Source organism: Gracilinanus agilis, chromosome 5 (assembly GCF_016433145.1).
Source record: "Gracilinanus agilis isolate LMUSP501 chromosome 5, AgileGrace, whole genome shotgun sequence".
Lineage (NCBI taxonomy): Eukaryota > Metazoa > Chordata > Mammalia > Didelphimorphia > Didelphidae > Gracilinanus > Gracilinanus agilis.
In genome coordinates this window covers 129,687,185-129,708,628 of record NC_058134.1, presented here as the reverse complement: position 1 = coordinate 129,708,628, position 21,444 = coordinate 129,687,185, and the positions used below count along the sequence as shown (strand labels likewise).

The 21,444-nt window shown below is 35.2% G+C and overlaps 1 protein-coding gene across 1 annotated transcript in view; it reads right to left on the bottom strand.

Annotated features, from left to right (window-relative positions):
* Positions 1-21,444, bottom strand: part of IQUB (IQ motif and ubiquitin domain containing) — a 72,327-nt gene that overhangs the window by 30,490 nt on the left and 20,393 nt on the right. Inside the window, exon 7 of the mRNA XM_044678293.1 lies at positions 14,319-14,494. Coding sequence (XP_044534228.1) covers positions 14,319-14,494 — 176 coding nt within the window. The remainder of the gene's footprint in view (positions 1-14,318; positions 14,495-21,444) is intronic.

Sequence of the window (21,444 nt, the reverse complement as noted above, 5' to 3'; positions counted from 1 at the left end):
TCTACATTTCGAAGCACTTTCCCAGAGTATCTCCTTTCCAAAACCTGTTTATCCTTTGAGTTCTAGCTCCAATCCTACGTCTTCTCTTAAGCCTTCTCTAATTATTCTATTTGTAGTATTTCTTCATAAATTGTACTCTTAGTTCTTTTACGGTCAGTACGTACCACAAAGGTAAGGACTTCTGTCTCATCTTGCCTTTCAGATTTCTTTATCTGCTCTCAAAAGGCCTTGGTCACATAATCTGAATAGAGTCTCAGAGTTCCAGATACATAATGGGTGCTCAATAAAGAGGTAACTGGCACAGTTATCTCTAGACTCGATCTAAAGAAGGAGGTAGAGGAATGCTATTATTCCCATAGGAAAGACATGGACCCTAAGATACCCTGATGATAAGGAACTTATCCAAGATCATACAATATATTTAGTGAAAGAGCTGCTACTTGTTCTTTCATCCTCAGAGCCCAGGCTCTTGGCTCCTTGTCCCATGCTCCTTTCATTGTGCTGCCGTGCCTTTCACTGAGGTCAATACGAAAATCTATAGTAAGGACATCTAGCTGGCTCAGTAGATAGAGAGCTAGGTCTGGAGTTGGGAGATTCTGGGTTTAAATCTCACCTCAGACATTTCCTAGCTGTGTGACCCTGGACAAGTCAGTTAATCCCAATTGCCTAACCTTTACTGCTCTTCTGCCTTGAAACTGATAGTATCGATTCTAAGACAGAAAGTATGGGTTCAAAAAAAAAATCTACAACATATTCTCTTCTGATGCGAGGTCTATGATCAATTCAAGGTAATAGCTACTTCTGTAGCACCACCTTTCTTCTGAATATCTTTGTGAGCTGCTATCAAAGTATCCAAGCACTGACAAATGATTCACCAGTACTGGTGATTTGGAGCAATGGAAGAGATAATGAGAAAGGACTTCAAGGTTTACAAAGTATTTTATATGTATTCTCTTATTTGATCCTCACAACAACCCAGGGAAGTAATTACTACAGCTCTTGTGATCTCCATTTTTTTCTTTTTCTTTTTAAAATATATTTATTTAATTAATTGACATAGAATATTTTCCCATGGTTACATGATTCATGTTCTTTCTCTCCCTTCCTCCCACCCCCTTCCCATAGAGAATGAGCAGTTCCACTGGGTTTCACATGTGTGAAGATCAAGACTTATTTCCATATTATTAATATTTGCAATAGAAAGATCGTTTACAGTCTACATCCCCAATCATATCTCCATCAAACCATGTGATGTGATCTCCTTTTTAGAGATAAAGAAACTGAAGGGGAAAAGATGTTAAGTGGCTTTACCATTCCCACACACCTAAGCATCTAAATCACACCTTGAACCCAGGTCTTCCTGACTCAAAAGGTCAGTGTTCTATAAACTCTGCCACCTAGCTATTTCAGCAAAAATTGTATTTTATATATATTTAAATTGTTTCTTTGATGAATGATATATTTATATCATAAATTAACTGGATTTGTATCATGATTTTAACAGACAAGTAGAATATACTCTCAACAATAAACTTGTTTTTCTTAAAGTCAAAAATTATCTGAAAACATTCAGCCATACCCACTAATGGAAGAGATCTGGGATTGAACACTCTCCCTAAAAACCTCACCAGACACAAGGATGGAGTATATAGTCATTATACTCCTATATCCAGGAAATTATTCTCCTCTGTGTCAACTTTCAGACAAAGACTAATTAAAATCAAGACTGGCACAGCTATAAAACAGAAAATCAGATTTATTGTATTCTTGGGTATTTTGTAAAATTTCTCTTTCAAAGAAAACAATTTATTGGCCTTTGAAAATCTACAGCATCATCCAAAAGGAGACAACGTACTCATAAATAAAATACAGCCTCACTAACAAATACTAACTTTCCCCAAGTGCCCCAAAGTTGCCAACACTAGGAACTTGGGCTTCTGTTTCAAAATTCTCTGATTTCTGGCCTTTGGGGATTTGCAGCAATTGCAGACATGAACATTTCAGATGGGTTTGTTTTCTTTCCCAGCCTTCTTCTTCCATTGAGTACCCTGGCAGCAGTAAGAAATGCACAATAATCATGTTCGCTGAATTGCTTCAGAAAGTAGGCCTTTATAAATTTCCCTTAGCTGCCAACAAATGAGACAGAGCAGAGCACCAGAGGTGCAAAACATAAGAACAGCTGGAAGAGATGGAAAAGGAAGGAAAGAGAGAAAAATAACAAAAAGCCTATGAGCAGCAGGCCTCTTAAATAAGGGGGGGTGAGGGGGGAAATGGCTAGGCTGTTAGAGTAGTCTTTTATTTTCTTCCCAAGTTAATTCTTAGTTCTCTGAATGAACAAGTTAAGAATAAAATTAACTTTTAAAAAGCAAAGCTACTGGCTGGTGAGCTCCTTTCCTTTTAGAAAACGAGATCGGTTTTATTCATCTACAGGGCACATGTCTGTGAAAGTAAGGTGTAAGGGAGCTTGAAAAATGACAATAGGAAAGTGTGTCATTTTATCCCATAAGGTATTGAATATGAACAAAATTAAAATTAAATGCCCAAGTTAATATATTGTGATTTTAACTTTACTTCTTTCTTTTTTTTTTCTCTAAGGTTGAGAGTTTTAATAAGTTAAGTGAGTGGCTTATTAGTTTATTAGCTACAGGGAAAATAACATGTATCAATCAGAATATTTTCTTTAAACAGCTTTTTTTTACAAGGAATAATGACAAATAAGGATCAAGTTGGCAATTCTTTACATGAATTTCTTCATTTCTTAATTGTGAATTCTTGGAAGTCAGAAAACTGTGGAAATTGGTTGGTATTGGATGTTATAAAATTATAAATTCTATTTCTAACATTCCAACATTTGGATTTAACTTTTTATTAAGAGGTGAGAAAAGCTGAACACAGAATCAATGCCAATTTATTGGTACATTGCCTTGCTTCAGTTAATTGAAATAGTTTATTTCATTACTCCCTGAAAATCTATATTCTGACAAAAGGTTTCAGACATAATATTAGCTCAATGAATCATATTTTGTATTCAGTGACAAAGAAGTTAAAGTCTAAACAAAATTTCATAACTCAAAGTTATGTCACTGTTATAGGAATATGTTTTCCTCTTGTCTAGACAAATAAACAAGGGTCATTATAATGGTACAATCTTACAAAATGACTGCTAATTATTCTAGACTGAAAAGACCTTGTCTGACCTAGACCTACGGGATTATTATGAAATATACTATTTTATAATCAAAATAAGACATGTAAACAAAACCAAATCAACAAATATTTATTAACTGCCCATTATGTATGAGAGACTATGATCAGTATCATAGAATACACAGAAATTTTTACAAAATTTATAAAGTAAACACACAAGTATTTACAATAATTAAATCTATTGGATTGCAAGCTCCTAAAGGGCAGGAGTTATTTTTAACCTTTCTGTACAAGCTCAGTGTTTAGCACAGTGCACATTAAGCACACAATATGAAGAACATAGTAGGTGCTTAATAACTATTTATTGATTTTCTAAATCAATCTTTATATTACCTAGCACAGCATTCAAACACAGGTACTTCCTATGATGATGAAGAAGTTCTTTATAATTAGTTGTGAAATATTATGGTCTATGCCAGGTGACTCTTCCTCCTCATCACTCAATCATATCCCAAATTCTCCCTCTCTGGCTTCCATTCCCATCTCTACTGTAACTGATCCCCACCAAATAAATAATAATAAATAAATAACTCTTTAATTCCATATCCAAAGCTACTTCTAAGTTATCCTCCTTAAACTCTTTGCATAATGTAACATTGTTAATATACTTTTTCTTAGCATTTTCTCCATTGTTGGATGCTGTGACACTAAACTTTTCTGAGCCTACCCCTCCTCTCACCCTCCCAGCCTCATATTTCATTAGAAAATTGAGGCCATGCACTAAGAGCTCCCTCTTATCCCATGCTCCTATCACGCCACTCAAGAGGCCTTCTGCTACTGACAAGTGGTTCTACTGCATACCACGTCCTCCAGACTTCCTCTTCTGTCCTGTTCACTCGTGTTTATCTCCGATCTCTTCCTGCCTAGTGATCTACTTCCTTACAAATACACCCGTGTCTTCACTAGCCTCATCCCCATTAACTAGCTTTCTGAAGTGCTCTGCTCTTTGGGGGCTAAATTCCTTGAGAAATCCATCTACAACTGGGGTCTCACTTTCTTTTCAGCTCTCTGAAGTCCTTGGAGACTATACAGAGCCAGCCATAATTTGACTGAGAGTTGCCCCAGAGTGTTTAACATATCATTAGCATCCATTTGCATTATGGTTTTCATCCCCAACTAGGTAAACAAGGTGAATCATGGGTAAAGTCACACAGACTGAAGTGAACCAGAGGCAAAGGGGCATCAATTCCTTGAGTAGAACAAGGCTGAAACGGCCCAAACAATTAGCTCCTTCCCTGACAACCAAGCAAGCTAAAAAGCATTCCTGAAGGGGGCAGCTGGGTAGCTCAGTGGAGTGAGAGTCAGGCCTGGAGACGGGAGGTCCTGGGTTCAAACCCGGCCTCAGCCACTTCCCAGCTGTGTGACCCTGGGCAAGTCACTTGACCCCCATTGCCCACCCTTACCACTCTCCCACCTATGAGACAATACACCGAAGTACAAGGGTTTAAAAAAAAAAAAAGCATTCATGAAATCCCCTTGGGGCCTTTCCATCACCAAGGCTTCTCTATTACCATTGCCAAACCACATTCCTCCCTAAAAACAATAAAGCTTACTTGACATAAAGATTGCCTAAACTGTCAATTATTTGGACAAGACCCTGATCTCACTGCCCATATCAATACCACCTTGGAAGTATCAAAAACTTATAAATCACCCTCAAACTACCTCTGGAAAAAAAAAATCATCATGAAAAACCTGAAGCTTGGGACAGTAAAGCCCTACCCTAGAAACAGAGCCCAAGTTGAATATAAAATTAAATCAAGAAATAAGCTAGAAAATGAGCAAATTTAAAAAGAACTTGACTATAGAAATCTATTCTGGTGACAGGAAAGATCAAGATGGAGACAAAAATGTAAACACAGTAATAAGTAAAGTCTCAAAGGAAAAAAAATGCAAATTGGACACAAGCTCAAGAAGAATTCCTCAAAGAGCTAAAGGAGGAGTTAAGAGAAAATTGGGAAAATAAATGAGAGTTATGTAAGAAAAATTAAAAAGGAGAATAAACAGCTTGGTAAAGGAGGCACAAAAAAATAATAGAGAAAATACAATATTCAAATGTTAAATAACAAAATTGGCTAAATTAAAAGGGGCAAAAATCTTCACTGAAGAAAATAACTTTAAAAGTAGAATTGGCCAAATATAAAAAGAGGTACAGAAGCTCACTAAAGAAAATAATTTCTTAAAAATTAGAATTGGTCAAGTCAAAGCTAATAACGCCATAAAACATGAAAAAAAAACAATAAAATAGTCAAAAGAATGGAAGAAATATAAAAAAATGTGGAATTCCTCACTGATAAAATAACTGATTTGGAAAATGCATTGATGATAAACAATTTAAGAATTATTGGACTCCTGAAAGCCATGATCAACTATAACAAATTATTTTTTAACTGCCCTGGTATTCTAGAACCAGAGAGTTAAATAGAATGGAAAGAATCCACCAATCACCTCATGAAAGAGGTTCCAAAATGAAAACTCCCAGAAATACTAGAGCCAAGTCCCAGAACTTCCAGATGAAGGACAAACTATTGCAAGCAGCCAGAAAAAAAAAAACCAAACAATTAAAATATCCTGAAGCCACTGGCAGGATAACACAAGATTTAGTAGTTTCTATATTAAAGTATTTGAGTACTTGGAATATGATATTCTATAGGGTAAAGGAGCTAGGACTATAAGCAAGAATCATCTCCCCAGCAAAACTGATTATAATACTTCAAAGGGGAAAAGAATGGATATTTAATAAAAGAAGACTTTCAAGCATTCCTGATGAAAAGCACAAAAACAAATTGAAAATGTGATATTCAAACACAAGATTCAAAAAAGAATTACTCAGTTTTAATGCTTGCTATACATACCCTTTGATCTAGCAATATCACTACTAGATTTATATCCCAAAGAGATGGGGGCTTGGCAGGACATATTTGTACAAAAATATTTATAGCAGCATTTTTTGTAGTAAGAAAGAACTGGAAATTGAGAGAATGTCCATCAACTGGAAAATACAAAAGTCGTGGTATATTATGGTAATGGAAGACCATTAGGCTATAAGAAATGAGTAAAAGGATTTCAAAAAAGCTGAGAAAGACTTACATGAACTAATGCAAAATAAAGTGAGCAGAACCAGAAGAACATAGTATACAATATTAGCAATTTTGTTTGATGAATAATTGTGAATTACCAAGATATTCTCGGCTATATAGTGATGTAAGAAAATCCCAGAGGCTCATGATGAAAAATATTATCTGCCTCCAGAGAAAGAACTGATGGAATCTGAGTGCATACCAAAAATTTCTTTCTTTTCACTTTTTTTTTCATTTGATATCTATTCCACAAAATAACTAATGTGGAAAAATTTATATGTATCTCAGGAAAGAGGAAAGAGAGAAAAAGTGGGAGAAAATGAGAGAATTTGGACCTCAAAATTAAAAATAAATAAAAATCTGGAAAAAAAATTTACATGTAATTAGGGGAAAAATAAAATGTTATTTTTTTAATTTCTCAGATTAACAGAAGAAGAAGTAGAATTCTTAAATAACCCATTTTAGAAAAGGAAAGGAAATTAAACAAGCCATCAATAAACTTCTTAAGAAAAAATCCCCGGGACCAGATGGATTTACAAGTGAATTCTACTAACATTTAAAGAATAATTAATTCTTATTATAAGGAATTTTGTAATTTCACTCTTTCTCATTAGGGGCAGAAGTTTTAGGTCAAAGGAAGGTTTTTAATTTGTATGCTATTTCCTTAAGAGACAGCAACAGATAGCTCTCGCCCTCTGTCTCTTTAAGAGGCAGTGGCAAACAGAACTGAACTCTGTCTCTTTAAGAGAAAATTATAAAACAGAGAAAAAAAGTCAGTTAAAAACTCCATTTTGCTCTGGCTTTGGTCTGAGAGGAGTTTGTAGGTGCTGGGTCAGTTTTCTCTCTATCAAAAGAAACTGGTAGTTAAGGTTTGGGAAGTCTAATCTGAGATACTGGATTGGGAAGAAGCCTGTTACTGAGGGTCTGTTTTTTCTCAGAACTTTGAGAGAGCAACTGCACTGTCTGTGTCAACTATGACAGGCAGTTTCCTCACTAACAGTTAATAGAAGAATTACTTTAAAAAGTTTATTACTGATAAATGTTCATCTATTAGTTAAGATAGCAAATTTAATATTAGTTTAGTCAGAGTAGATGAGTGAGACCTGCTTTGTCAGGCAAGAAGATTCTTAGATATAGGGGTTTTAGATATAGGGGTTTTAGAGATCTTAGTATAGGATTAAGATTTTTAGACATAGTATAAGGCAGCGATGGGCAAACTACGGCCCGTGGGCCAGATGGGCCCCCTGAAATTTTCTATCTGGCTGTGCGACGTTATTCCTAATCTGACAAATACAAGGAGTAGGATACAATACAATGAAACTTAGAAAGAATTGCCTTAGAAACAGACTGATAGATGAACATGTCCTTTCCTTTGGCCTCCTCTTTAAAAAGTTTGCCCATCACTGGTATAAGGATTAAGAGATTTACTACCCTATTTCCTACCTCTGGTTTCCTATCCCTACTTCTCCTCATAGAATAGTGTCAGAGGTGTACTAAACTGATATCCACAGCTTTTATCAACCTTCTATCAATATCTAATAACCCCTGACAACTTTATCAACATCCACCAATAATATTTACCCATAAAAGTCTGGCAAGCTAATAATCTATAATAGGAAAAAGTAGAAACCATGCTAAAAATCATAGTTCAAAAATAATTCAAGAAGAGGTTCTGTTGTACCTCCAGCAGCACCCCTTGCCAGAAACCTTCAATGAGATATTACATCTCAAAGTGTTGGATATCCTGCAATTAATACCATTCTTTGGATTGGTTATGTTAACAGTATTTATCCAGGGGTACAAACTATATTCAATAGTTGGTCAACTGTTAGTCAGGAAAAAGAAACAACTAACTAAGAATCAAACTGAGACCAGACTAGCAAATCTTGAAGATTTTATTGCAAATTAACAGAAATTATCTCTATTCAAAATGAAGTTATAGCCCAATATATCAAACCTGCTGCTAACAACTGCTTCTGATACTGCTACAAAGACAGCTACTGCTTCTAATAATTCAAACAAACAAACTAAGCTCAAAACCCAGAACAAAGATGAAAATAGCTTTTTCCCTCTATGAGAAAGGCCAACATTTAATCCAGAACAAAAACTAATAACTATTAGGCACCACAAACCATTTACCTCTAATGATATTGAGGGACTTAAGCATAGCACTTCTTTATTTGAGGAGGAGCTAATAGCAGTGATTAAAAAGATAGAATCCATCTGTAGGCAGTGTGATCCAGCCTGGCTTGATTTTGAGTATTTATTGGACAAATTATTAACAATGAAAGAAAAAGAGAAAGTCATGAATATCACTAACAAGGCTTGGGGTACAGTTCACTGGCCTAAAAGGGACCCTCATTGGGATTGGAATGATTCTGAGCAATATGAAAGATTATGCAAGGCAAGGAAAGCAATTTTAATGACAATGAGAGCATGCTCCATGACCAGGAACGTGTAACAAATTTGAAAAATTGAAGCAGGGAATAGGAGAGAATCCATCAAAATTTATGGACAGGCTTATAGAATTAGGTGAAAGATACATTGAATTAGACATCATGAGAGAGAGACATCAGACACCTCAGATGGCAATTTGTGAAGAATTGTTGTCACATAGTAAAAGGCTGTTTTAAAACAAAATGTCCAAATTGGATTAACATAGATCTAGATGAATTACAGAGAGTAGCTATGTATATTTATATGTATGCATGTGTGTTTATAAGAGACATAATGAGAAAAAAGATGAAGATGATAACAAATTAGTATAGGAATTCAGAAAGGAGAAAAAAGAATTAAAAGGGAAAAGTAATAAATTTGAAAAAGGAGATACCAGTTTTGGATTGGCTGCTATTCAGGAATATAGAAATCAAAGACAATACACAAACCAAGGACCAACATGTTATCTGCGTGGGAAAAGGGGACATCTAATGATTAGCTGCAGATGCTAGAAGCAAATATTTACTAATTTTAGAAATAATGGTGGCAACTTTCGGGGCAATTATGCTAGGAACAACAACTTTAGATACAATAACAATAACAACAGAGGCAAATTTTAAAACTATGGAAACAATAACCAAAACTATAACCAAAATGAAGTGAATAAATTATTACAATATATTAGAAATGGGGCATGTTCACGCAATAACCAAAGCCAAAATGTAAATACTCCTCAACAAGAGGAATCTCAGAGAAGAGCACATGGTCCATTATGAAGGTTTTACAGGTTTAACAAAATCAAATATTGAAACATTTGAATTTCCAGATATAGATGTAATATCAACACCAATATCTGTCCATTCTCCCCCAGATAGTACCAAACCACATGTAACTCTCAAAGTAGGAAATACGCTTTCTGGTTCTCTTTTAGATACTGGAACATCAAATCTGTTTTAATGAATACACCTGATTCAAATTGTAATTCAATTGGCTCAATTAGTGTTGTTGGAATTTCAGGATCTCCTTTTAAAGTCCAAAAGCTTTCACCACAAATGGTGTCTATGGGACCTTTATCCATGGAGCATTCATTCTTGCTAATGCCTAACTCCCCTATGAACTTATTAGGGAGAGATTTGTTGTGCAAATTAAGAGCCACAATAGTATGTACCGAAGATGGTGATATACATTAGAATTATCAGAAGAATCTTTGAATTTGTTCCCAGTGCTCTTTTTAGATAATCAAGAAATAGATAAAACTCAAATTTTTACAATCCCAATAGACATATCTGAAGCTCTCTGGGCTACATCTTCCACCAATGTAGGCTTGCTAAAATCATCTGTTCCAGTCCAAATTACAACAAGAGGTGGTCCTCCTCCACCTATTCTGCAGTAACCATTAGCAAAGGAAGCAATCGAAGGAATTACCCCAGTGATAAATTTGTTAATCAAAAAGAAGATAATAATCCCCTGCAAATCAGAATATGATGCTCCTATTTTGCTTATTAAGAATCCAAAATCAGACGAAAATGGAAAACCAGTATATCAATTTGTTACCAAATAAAACTCTTGGTAAAATAAGGGAAGAAGGAGTCCTACATACAAATTCCTTCTATGACAGAAATATGGCTTTGATACCTACACCAGTGAAAGTCAAAATCAGAGAAACCAAATTATAAACAGGTTAGATACAAAAATATTAAATAAAGGGGGCAGCTGGGTGGCTCAGTTGATTGAAAGCCAGGCCTAGAGACAGGAGGTCCTAGGTTCAAATCTGGCCTCAGATACTTTCTAGCTGTGTGACCCTGGACAAGTCACTTAACTCCCATTGCCTAGCCCTTACCACTCTTCTGCCTTGACTCCAAGATGGAAGGTAAGGGATGTCCATCAGTCGGGGAATGACTGAGCAAGTTGTGGGATAGGATTATGATGGAACATCATTGTGCTAAAAAGAAATAATGAGCAGGATGGTTTCTAAAAAATTTGAGATTATATGAAAGTGAGTGGAACCAGGACAACATCGTACACATTAAGAACAATATTATGTGATAATCAACTGGGAAAGAATTAGCTAGTCTGATAAATAGAATGATCAAAGACAGTTCTGAAGTACTTGTAATGGAAAATGGTGTACACCTCCAGAGAGAGAATTGATGAATTCTGGATATAGATTTAAGTATAAATTTTGTCACTTTATTTTTCTTGTTTTTAAAAATAAACTGGTTATGTGTAAACATGTTTTACATGATTTCCTACTTATACTTGATAAATTGGTGGCTTTTTCAATGGGTGAGAAGGGATGAGGGGAAAAAAGAATTTAAAACTCAAAAAATTGTTAAATGAATAGTAAAAATAAATAATGTTTTTCTAAAGTAATCCTTGGTAACTTTAGAGAAAACATTTTCTACTGAATGATGATATAGGAAGTCAGACTATTTAGGGGTTAAATAGCCAAAGGTCAGAAAAGGAGTAAGTAGATGAACTTACAATGGCTGGCTTACAGATATAGTTTAATTGAGAGATTTTTTTAATAGATTGAGAAAATGTCAGTCACATTTGTAGGTAACTGGGAGTGATACGCACTGGGGGCAATGTGCTGGAGAGTGCAGAATGCAATAGGAACAAAGGTGCAGATTGAAGAGTTTCCTTTGCCAAGAAGAGCCAAACATGTAAAACAGGGATGAAAAGGAAGAAATAGTGGGAAAACTAATGTGAGAAGAAGAGTAGGGAAGAGGAAATAGATCTCATAGAACGGCTTCATTTTTTTTTTCATTGAAATACAAATTGAAGTTGAGAGAACATATGGAGGAAATGTCTTAAGACGCTTAAGGAATTATGAAAAGTTTTGGAAGAGTAATGAGAGGTTTGGTGAATGGGATAGCAAACTGATTAAAGTTTTGTACAAGGTTTACTGTGATGCAAAAAAGCACCAATTGAGATTATGTAACATAAATTAGTAATGGGTCCCATTAACATGGTTCCATGATTCTTAACATTTCTGTTCAGTAGCATGTATCAGAAGAAAGGAGACAAAATGATGGGACATTTCAAGGTTGGAATTTGGCAAGACATGAAAGGCCAAGGGAACAAAGCCACAAAGGACAGAGTTAAGATGAAATGGTTCACTAAGCAACTGAGATCGGAAAGGGAGGACAATCTGGCCAGAACAGGCATGGGAAAGGACCACATAAGGAGGTATTTTGAGGATAGTGAAGACAAAGAATCAAGCTAGGGGTCCAATTTAAGGGTAAGGCATTAAGTTCGATGGAATGATAAAAGACTGCAATTAGAGGAATTTCATAATTCATGGACATAAAAGTAGAACCCTCATGGGTCATGGCAAGGTTAAGGCTATTAACATCTTTGTGCATAACTGAGGTGAGTTCCTCTATTGTGAAGGAGGAGCTGGCATAGGGGTTTTAGAGGAATAGAAAGGGTTTAGAATAGCTTGAGTGGAAAGTATAATAGCCAATCAAGAAAAAATAAAAAGACTACCCTGTAGCTTAGAGATCCTCTCTAAGATTACATGGCACAAATTAATAAGGGATCCAAACTCGTCGTTGCAAGTCTTTTTCCAACACTTTTTAGCAACCCTGGAGTAAGTAGGAGGCAGGTGCTGGTTGGAGTTTGGCAAAGGAGAATGAGTAACATGACAAGGGAGTAAGAGAATCAAGGGCCAAAGGATCCAATTACCAAGTCAAGATTGTGAAAGGTAGAAAACAAGATCTAATATTCAAAAATGCTTAAGATTTACAAATATCTTTTTTCATAAATTAAATAAACATTTGTTAAATGTCAATAATAAAATAAAATAAAATTGCTAGGAGCAAGCCATGAAAAGTTACATTATTCATGATACTAGAACCTCACATATTACAAGTTGCCTTTTAAAATAGGGTTCATCAATTTATTCATCTATCAAAACTAGAGTTCTTTCACTACTTAGCAAGTCCCAATACATACTTTTTACCTTGAAATTAAATGGAGAAAATGGTTTTCCATGTGGAGATCATTCAGAGTAGGTTCATGGGATCATAAAAATTAGAGATGAAAAGGTACTTAAAGAAGATATAATCCAATCCTTTCATTTTACAAATGAGGAAACTGAAATCCTGAGAGGTGAAATTCTCTAATGCCACACACATAGTAAATATTAGAACAAGGTTTCACACTTAAGCCCTCTAACTACCAATGAGTTCTTTTTCTACTATAGTACACTGTCATTATTAGTTGACTAAAGTAGTTTACTCTTTATCAAGTAGAGTAAAAAACTCTATCAACTGAAAGTCCAATTATAAATAAGATTATATCAAGATTTCATATGATTCCCATTTGATAAATTTGGCCCATAAACACCCAGTTGATGATAAAAAAAAAAAAGTACCTACTCTCTAACTCTGGAATATTGTTTCTTCGAAAAGCCATAAAATTTCTAGAATTATAAAGGGAAATTTTAAAGTCCTCACTCCATTTCAGCACACTAGTCTCCTGAGCATGTCTGAAAAAACAGTCAAGGGGCCTCCCAGAGGCTTCCTTCTCTTACTACAATGTAGTTCATCTTTGATATTATTGATAAGCTACACTGCAAGCTTAAAATTGCTGTCAGGATACTGTTTGCAAATTGCTGTATTTCATTCCAAAAGAGATGACTGATTTTTCTTGGCAAGTAAGATTATGTGACTATTAGTTCTCCTATTTAAAGAAGCACTGCATAATTTAAATAAATGTGTTTTATGCCATGCAGAGACCTCAAATAAGTGATAGATTATATGCCAGATAGAGAATGTGAAACATCATCATAAATTAATACTTAGGAACTTTGTCCCTTTTCTACTACACTGACCTTTAATTATACTAGAAGGCCAAGATAAAAAGAATTTAGTCTCCATGGCAACAGTTTATTCATTATTAAATAGGTAGTTTCAACATATAAAAGGATAATTACTTTCATTTTTTTCTTAATTGTATATTTACATGTTTTACAATAATAGTAATGCCCTCTGGTCAAGAATTTCCAGTTGTTGTGCTAGAGTAAAGCAATAATAACTTTAATCCTACATGCTGCTGGGAGGAATCTGTCTGACTCAGAAGTCATTATCATTGAAATGACCCACATATTTACCTGTGGCATTTTACATTCAACCTGAATCCAAAAGAAAAGGCCCAAAAATGTGCTGCTTTTTCCTTTCTTGGCAAATCTATTTTGCTCAGAAGGTATTCATTTTATAAGAAAATATTATTCATGGTATTAATCTTTATATTAAGCTGTTGTGAGGGATCATAATATCATATTATTAGAAAGAACTGTATAGGTTCAGTCCAGTCCCCTTATTTTACCATTAAGGAAATTGGGGCCTAAATAAGAAAAGTGATTTGTCGAAGATCACCCTGATTTTATTGGCAGAACTGAATTTGGATTCAGGAATATGGATCCACTGATCAAGGATTTATCAGCAAAAATATTTTGCACTGGTAAGTAAAGTGTTAAACACAATTCAAGAAAATTCATAAAATTTGTTCTCTCCATTAATTAATTCATTCTATCACATTTTTATACTCAGGATATACTAATATTCAAATGATAATCATTTCACAAACCTTTTGCAAGAATGTGACTACTGACTTTTCATACTTCTTATCGTTAGCATGCTTTCTTTGTCTCCCAATGGAAGCAATTATTTCTGTTTCTTTTTCTAAAAGTTCACATAGAGCAGCTTTCCTTTTAGCCCCAGTATAATTTTGATCAATAATATTGAGTTGTTCTTGCCTCCAGACTATGGGGGAAAAAAAGTGAAAGATTCTTGGTTAAAAATAAAACCTCAAACTCCTAAGACTGGCACTTTTTCCATCTTGTCCAAGCAATGGGTATCTCTTTTTTAAGTTCATTTAAATCTAGTAAATTTGTTCTGAGCTTACAAACCTTTGAAATGTAATTGAGCATAAAAAGTATCATATCTGAATAAATGACAAAAATGAAATGTAAAATGAGTAAAGGAGATTTGCATGTGACAAGAAGAAAAAAATATGCCCTTACCTCTTAGAAGTTACTATTACTAGAGCCATAACTACTGAAGGGAAAATCTGACTGTTAAATTTACAAATTATAAGTAAATTAATGTTTCCTAAATTATCACTAAATTAATGTTTCTCCTTCTTTAGAGTATGTTATACAATTATAATCCAACTTTATCGTACATCAAAAATTTGTTATAGAGTTACTTGTTGTGATTGTTTTTCACTAACTCACACCAAATCACTGGTTTACAATCTCAAAAGCATTCAGTTGCAATCTATAAAAAGTTAATACTATTTTGGGGTTATGTGTCCAACATGACAAAAGACTAGACATTTTCTCTGATCCCCACAACTTCACAAACCTCTCCAAAATGGAAATTATTCACCAAACATAACTTAAGCTGTTTCCATGATCTCAGAAAAACAGAATTCCAAAAAAAAAGTAATTAAACATCAACTAATGCCTACCCTCAGCTCATTCAGCACCCCTTCTCTACCACCACCACACATTGAGTAGCAAACTTCTCTTCAGTGACCTGACACTGAGACTTGCAACAAAACTCAAGCTCACAGCTGGGTCCCCCTCCCACTTTCTAGTGCCACACAAATCTGAAAAAAAGCAGGAGTATCAATCATGATTCTCAGATAAAACAAAAGCAAAAATTGATCTAATTAAAAGAGATTAGGAAAGAAATTATATCTTGATAAAAAGTATCATAAGTAATGAAGCAATATTGGTATTAAAACTATAGGCACCAAGTGATAAAGCATCTAAATACCTAAAGAAGACATTATATGAGTTAAAGGAGGAAATAATAAATCATACTAATGAGGGACTTTAACCTTCCCATCTCAGAAATAGAAAAATCCAAACAAAAAATAAACAAGAAAGAATTTAAGGAGGTAAATTAATATTTTTAGAAAGGTTTGATATAACATACCTCTGGAGAAAACTGAATGGGAATATGAAGGAATATACCTTTTACTCTGCAGTATATGGCATCTTCACAAAAACTAACCATATAAGAAGGCATAAAAACATCACAATCAAATGAAGAAAGGCAAAAAATACTAAATTCATCCTTTCTAGACCATCTTGCAATAAAAAAATGACATTCAACAAAAGGCAGCAGAAAGAAAGAATAAAATTTAATTGGAAACTAAATAACCTTATCCTAAAGAAAGAGTGGGGGGCAAGCTAAAAAAATCATAGAAATAATCAATAATAATTTCATAAAAGAGAATGACAATGAGGAAACAATATACCAAAATTTATGGCATGCAAACAAAACAATACATAGGGGGAGAATATAGATCTCTAAATGCTTATGTCAATCAAAAAAAAAAGTGTTGTGCCTTTGAACTACATTTCCCTGGAGCCCACTGACTTCCTGTCGTTGTGTGCTGACATAGCCAGGGGATAAATTGGGTGGTCTTCCATGGCTAGGGCTCTTTCCTTCCAATGGTGGCTTGGAGCTGGGAACTGGGGTTATTTGAACAGGTAGATTAGCTATGAGCATGTGGTTTTATTTTGTTACCTTTTTATTTCTTTACTCCTAGTGACTATTAATAAATATTTTTAAAATATATTTGAAATTATCATATACTAATTTTAATTTTTATACTAATTTTTATACTAAATTTTATACTGATGGAAAATTTTAAAATAAATAACAAAAAAAGATTGCAGTAATATATCACAAGGATCCTACATGTTGACCAGACTGGTTTTATATTAGGAATGCAGGGGTGGTTCAATATTATAAAACTTATCAGGGTAATGGACCATATCAATAACAAAGTCAACAGAATATTTTTTGGGAGAATTAATCAAGATCACACAAGGTATAAATAATACTTAACCTTCAAAGGAGCCACTATTATTTTAAAAGATCAGCATATTAACCCTTATAAATCTATTGTTTTCATGTTTTTCCTCATTAGACTGCAAGTTTCTTAAGAGTAGAGACTGCTTGCCTTTCTTTGTACTTCCAGAACTTAGCACAGTGTTTGACACATAGTATACACTACATAAATGTTTATTGATTGACTCAAAAAAAACAATTACAATCTGATCCGAATATATAGCATGAAGATGATAAAGATGCAAGTAATGCTATTTTAAATACTGTATCACCAACTTGTGTGAGTGACAGAACAAAGATGGAATCATAATTTATTTCATAGGATAGTGTTGAGATTAAAGAGGTTGTCAGGTCTAATTTCCAAACAAAGGAAGTAAGCTCTTTACAACAAACCCTCGACAGATGATCCCTTAGTCTCTCCTTAGACATTTCTTGAAATAGGCACTACCTTACAAAGCAGTTCAGAGCATTTTTAAGAACTGTAATTATTCAAAAATACATCTATATATAAAAGTCCAAAATTTGCCATTCATTTTGTCAGAGGTGTCATCTTGTATTACCCAACCCAGAAGAGGCAAGTTTGGAAAAAGGGTGATTATATTGCCCCTGAGGGGTCTCTTCTGTAGCAATTAGGACCTAGTGTAACTATAAGAAGCCCCACCCTCAGGAACGGATGTTGATAGAAGGGGGAGAGAGGGGGGGGGGATCTGCGTGGTGACTCTCTCCTCCAGCACTCCCCTGGGGCCAAATATACACTAGGAGACTTTAAGTAGGTGTCACCCTGAAACTGGGTGACCTAGATGATCATGCCACCCCACAGGAGTTAGGGGCAAGGCTATGTGGTACCCCAATTCAATCCTGAATAAAGACAAGGTTCACTCAAACCTCCCTTGAGGTCAGTTATTTTCACAGCGGGTAGTCTGACTCAAAGATGAAGGCAGCTAGGCCAAGCTGAGGTTCCCCTCTCCCTTATTGTCTCTCAGGCACCCTGGAAGACTATCTGACTGTTATGGCTTTTATTATTCACAAATCAGGGACTGAGGAAAGGAGTGAAGGGCAGAGGGATTTTGGAGTGCCCTCTTTGCTATTTCTATGGAATCCATCATTTATTCTTTTTCTATTTCTATCCTTTCCTATAATTGTAAGCTTTGACTGAAAAGGGTCTCTCAGCAAGGATGGGCAATGGGTGAGGGAGACTAAGAGATTGCTCCCAATGGAGTCCAAAATCTTAACTGACTAGATGAAGGATGAGTAGTGTTGAAATGGCTGTGATTAGGGAATCAGGGTTTCAATTTCCAAGAGAAAGATCCTCAGCAAGGTCTCTGGACTGATCAGAGTTGGGTTTTCTCCCTCCTCACTCCTCCCAGCCCTCAGCCTGAAGACCTCTCTTCTCCCCTCTCCTGGGAGAAAACCCAGAATCCTCTGCAGGTCTCAACTGTCAGCAACTGCCAGCAACTGTCTTCTCCTCCTTTGGTTCCATCTCCTTTGTACAAAATCCCATCCTTACACTTAGTAAAAAACAAACAACTCTTGCTTTTTAAAAAAAAATAAGTTCCTACTGATATTTTGGGGTTTTTGCATCCTCATAGTTTTTCCCCAGTATCTTTCTCTGCCCCTCCCAAAGAGTTGTCCCATATAACAAATAGTATTTTTAAAGATTTTTTTTAAGAGTAAAAAGCCAGAATTGGTTCATATATTGGAAAACTCTGAAAATACATACAATATCTGTACCTCACACTTCTATAAAGGGATGGGATTAGAGTGTCCTCTCAAATCTTTTTGAATCATGTTTATTCTTTATGATTTTGTGGGGTGCTTCTGATTATCTGGTGTGTGGCTGTTCCATTTACAACTATATTTTGTAGTAATTGTATATATATTATTTTGGCTCTGTTTACTTCATTCTCATCAGTTTACACAGATCTTTCTATACTTTTCTGTATTTATCAGTCACAATTTCTTACAGCAAAGTAATATTTCATTTCACTGATGTATCACAATGTATATAATTTTTGTTCTTTGTGCCTCTCATTGTTTAGAACTTCAATGCTGTCTCCATTTGGGTCTGTGTCTTTTGAAGCAGCTAGGTGGTATAGTGGATAGAGTACTAGGTCCAGAATCATGAAGATTAAATTCTTAAGCTCATGCTTAGTAGTTATGTAACATTGGACAAGTTGCTCTTGTTTGCCTCAGTTTCTCAACTATAAAATGGGAATAATAATAGCACCTATCTCTCAGGGTTTTTGTGAGGATCAAATAATATATTTCTAAAATATTTAGCACAGTAGCTAGTATACAGTAAGCATCATATAAATGCTAGCTGTTATTTTATTTGTGATCTCTGAACAAATGACTTATTGCATTATGTTCTGTAAATGATTTGTTTTCTATTTCTACCTTCTTACATTTGTTTGTAAGATTTCTGTGCCCTAATATATAATCAGTTTTTTTAATGACTTCATGAGGTGCTATTTGTTGTTGTTCAATCATGTCCATCTCTTTTTGACTACCTGGACCATAGCACGCCAAGCCCTTCTATCCTCCACTATCTCCTGAAGCTTGTACAAGTTCATGTTTGCTGCTTACATAACACCATCTATCCACCTTATCCTCTACCAACCTTTTTGCTTTTTGCCTTCAATCTTTCTCCATATCAGGACTATTTTTTCCCTGTGGTGTTGAAAAATATGTATTTTCTTTTGTTGTCTCATTCAGAAGATGTCAAAAGTCTTTTTGCTTTAGTTCCTCCCCATTTTTAAAATTTCTATATTGTCTCTTTTGTTTCTCTTTTTCATATGCTTATCCAAAAGAGAGTGAGGGACACTAATATCTCTTGCAACAATCATGTTACTGTCTATATAGTCTTGTAGTTCAGTTAATATTTCCTTTATTAATTTGGATGCTAATGCATTTAAAGCATATAAATTTAATATTCATATTGATTTGTCTACGGTTCCTTTCAACATAATGCAATTGTCTTACTTATTACTTTTTTATCTCTTGAGTGCTTGTTTTTACTTTTTTTGATAACATGATGACAATTTCTAGTGAGGATATGTATGTGATGCATAGTAATCTTTTTTTTTCTTTTCTATCACTTTCATTCTGTATATATCTTTGTTTTTCAAATGTGTCTCTTGTAAACAAAAGTTTAGGGTTTTGTTTTCTTATCCAATCTGCCATTCTTTTTATTGTTTTGAATTATTTAATACACTCATATTTAAAATCATGAAAGTTAGGTTTATATGTCCTTCTATTTGTCATTAATACTAATTATTAGCTATAATTTTTTCCCTCTCACTATATGCACAATAGTATGTCTCTTCAGGTACTTTCACTGGCTCTCTTCTCCTCAACCCTGAACTCCCATAACTCTCATTTGTTACCTCTTTCTACCTGGAGTTTCACTTATTAGTTCCTTTTTCTTCCCTTATTTTATCTTATTAAATCTTGATTTCATTCTTCTCTGTTTTTTTCCTCCTTAGCTAAATAGGATCTCCTTTCCTCTTTTCTTCAACTTGTCCACTTCATTAGGGTTTTTTAAATTTCCTTTTCTGTGCCCCTTTCCAAAAATGATTTCTCTCCCTTACTCTCTTCACCATCCAATTAAACCTTAATTAAATAATTTCCAAATTTAATTAATTAATAATAATTAATTCATCTCCTGGGGCATATTAGTCTCCATTAGGCCCCAGAGATACAAAGACAATTGTGAAACGGTCCCTGCAGAGTTTACTGTCCATCTAGAGAAGATAACTTGTCTGCATTTAAACATAAACAAAAGAGATATAAATTAGGTAAGATAATGGAGAGAAGCTTCAGCAACCGGGATTAATCAGCAAAGGCTTTATAGAGAAAGTACCTGGTGGTCAAACTGTTCAGAAAAAAATCTGGAAAGAACCCAGGGATCTGAGAAAGGACCTAAATAGGGAGTATATTCCAGGCTCAGAGATAGGAAAGCATTGCTAAAGGGCACCAATGAAAGGCCAGGCCTTGGCCAAGAGGATGGTCAGCACTTTCTTAGAATGGAGCAAAAGGGGAAGCCTGGGGAAGATACGGAAGTTTTCAAGTAAGAGACCCTTAGTTTCATCAGCAGCCACAAGAGGGCACTAGGTCCAAAGAGAAAGTTATCCTCATGCCGGTTAACAACAATCAATGAACAGGATATGTTACTAAACTGATGTCAGAATGGCCACATCCAGGAATCAGCTGCAACACCCATCCTCGGAGAGCCACTGCCTGAGCTGCCCCAGCCTTGGCTGTCCTGCCTCCTGGGCTTAAACAGCCTGAGAAGGCGAGAGCCAGCAGGGGTCTGTCTCCTCCTCTTCCTGGAGACACACTCTCTGCTGCTTCCATCAGGGCCTCAACAGCTCTCAAATACACTCGTCTTAACCTTAGCTGATTTCCAGCCTTGCATCCCTGACTGCCCATCAGACATCCTGAAATGGATGTTACGCAGACACCTGCAAACATCCAGAATTCATCGTGTCCAAAACTAAGCTCATCGTCATCCCTAAAACCTCTCCACTTCCGAACGTCACTAATACTATCAAGAAGAAAGTGTATCCCGTGGGAAAAGCCAGTCAAGAGTATTAAATGCTGCAAAAAGTCTGAAAAAAAAGATGAGAATTGGGAAGAGGCTAAGATTCATTTATTCCAGGCTTTCAACCTATGGGATTTATCCTCCATTTTCTCTCCTCTCCCTCCCTCTTTCTCCCTTTCTTTCCCCCTCTTTCTCTGTCTCTCTCTGTCTTTCTCCCCCCTTCTCTCTCTCTCTCTCTCTCTCTCTCTCTCTCTCTCTCTCTCTCTCTCTCTCTCTGTCTGTCTCTCTCCCTCTCTCACTC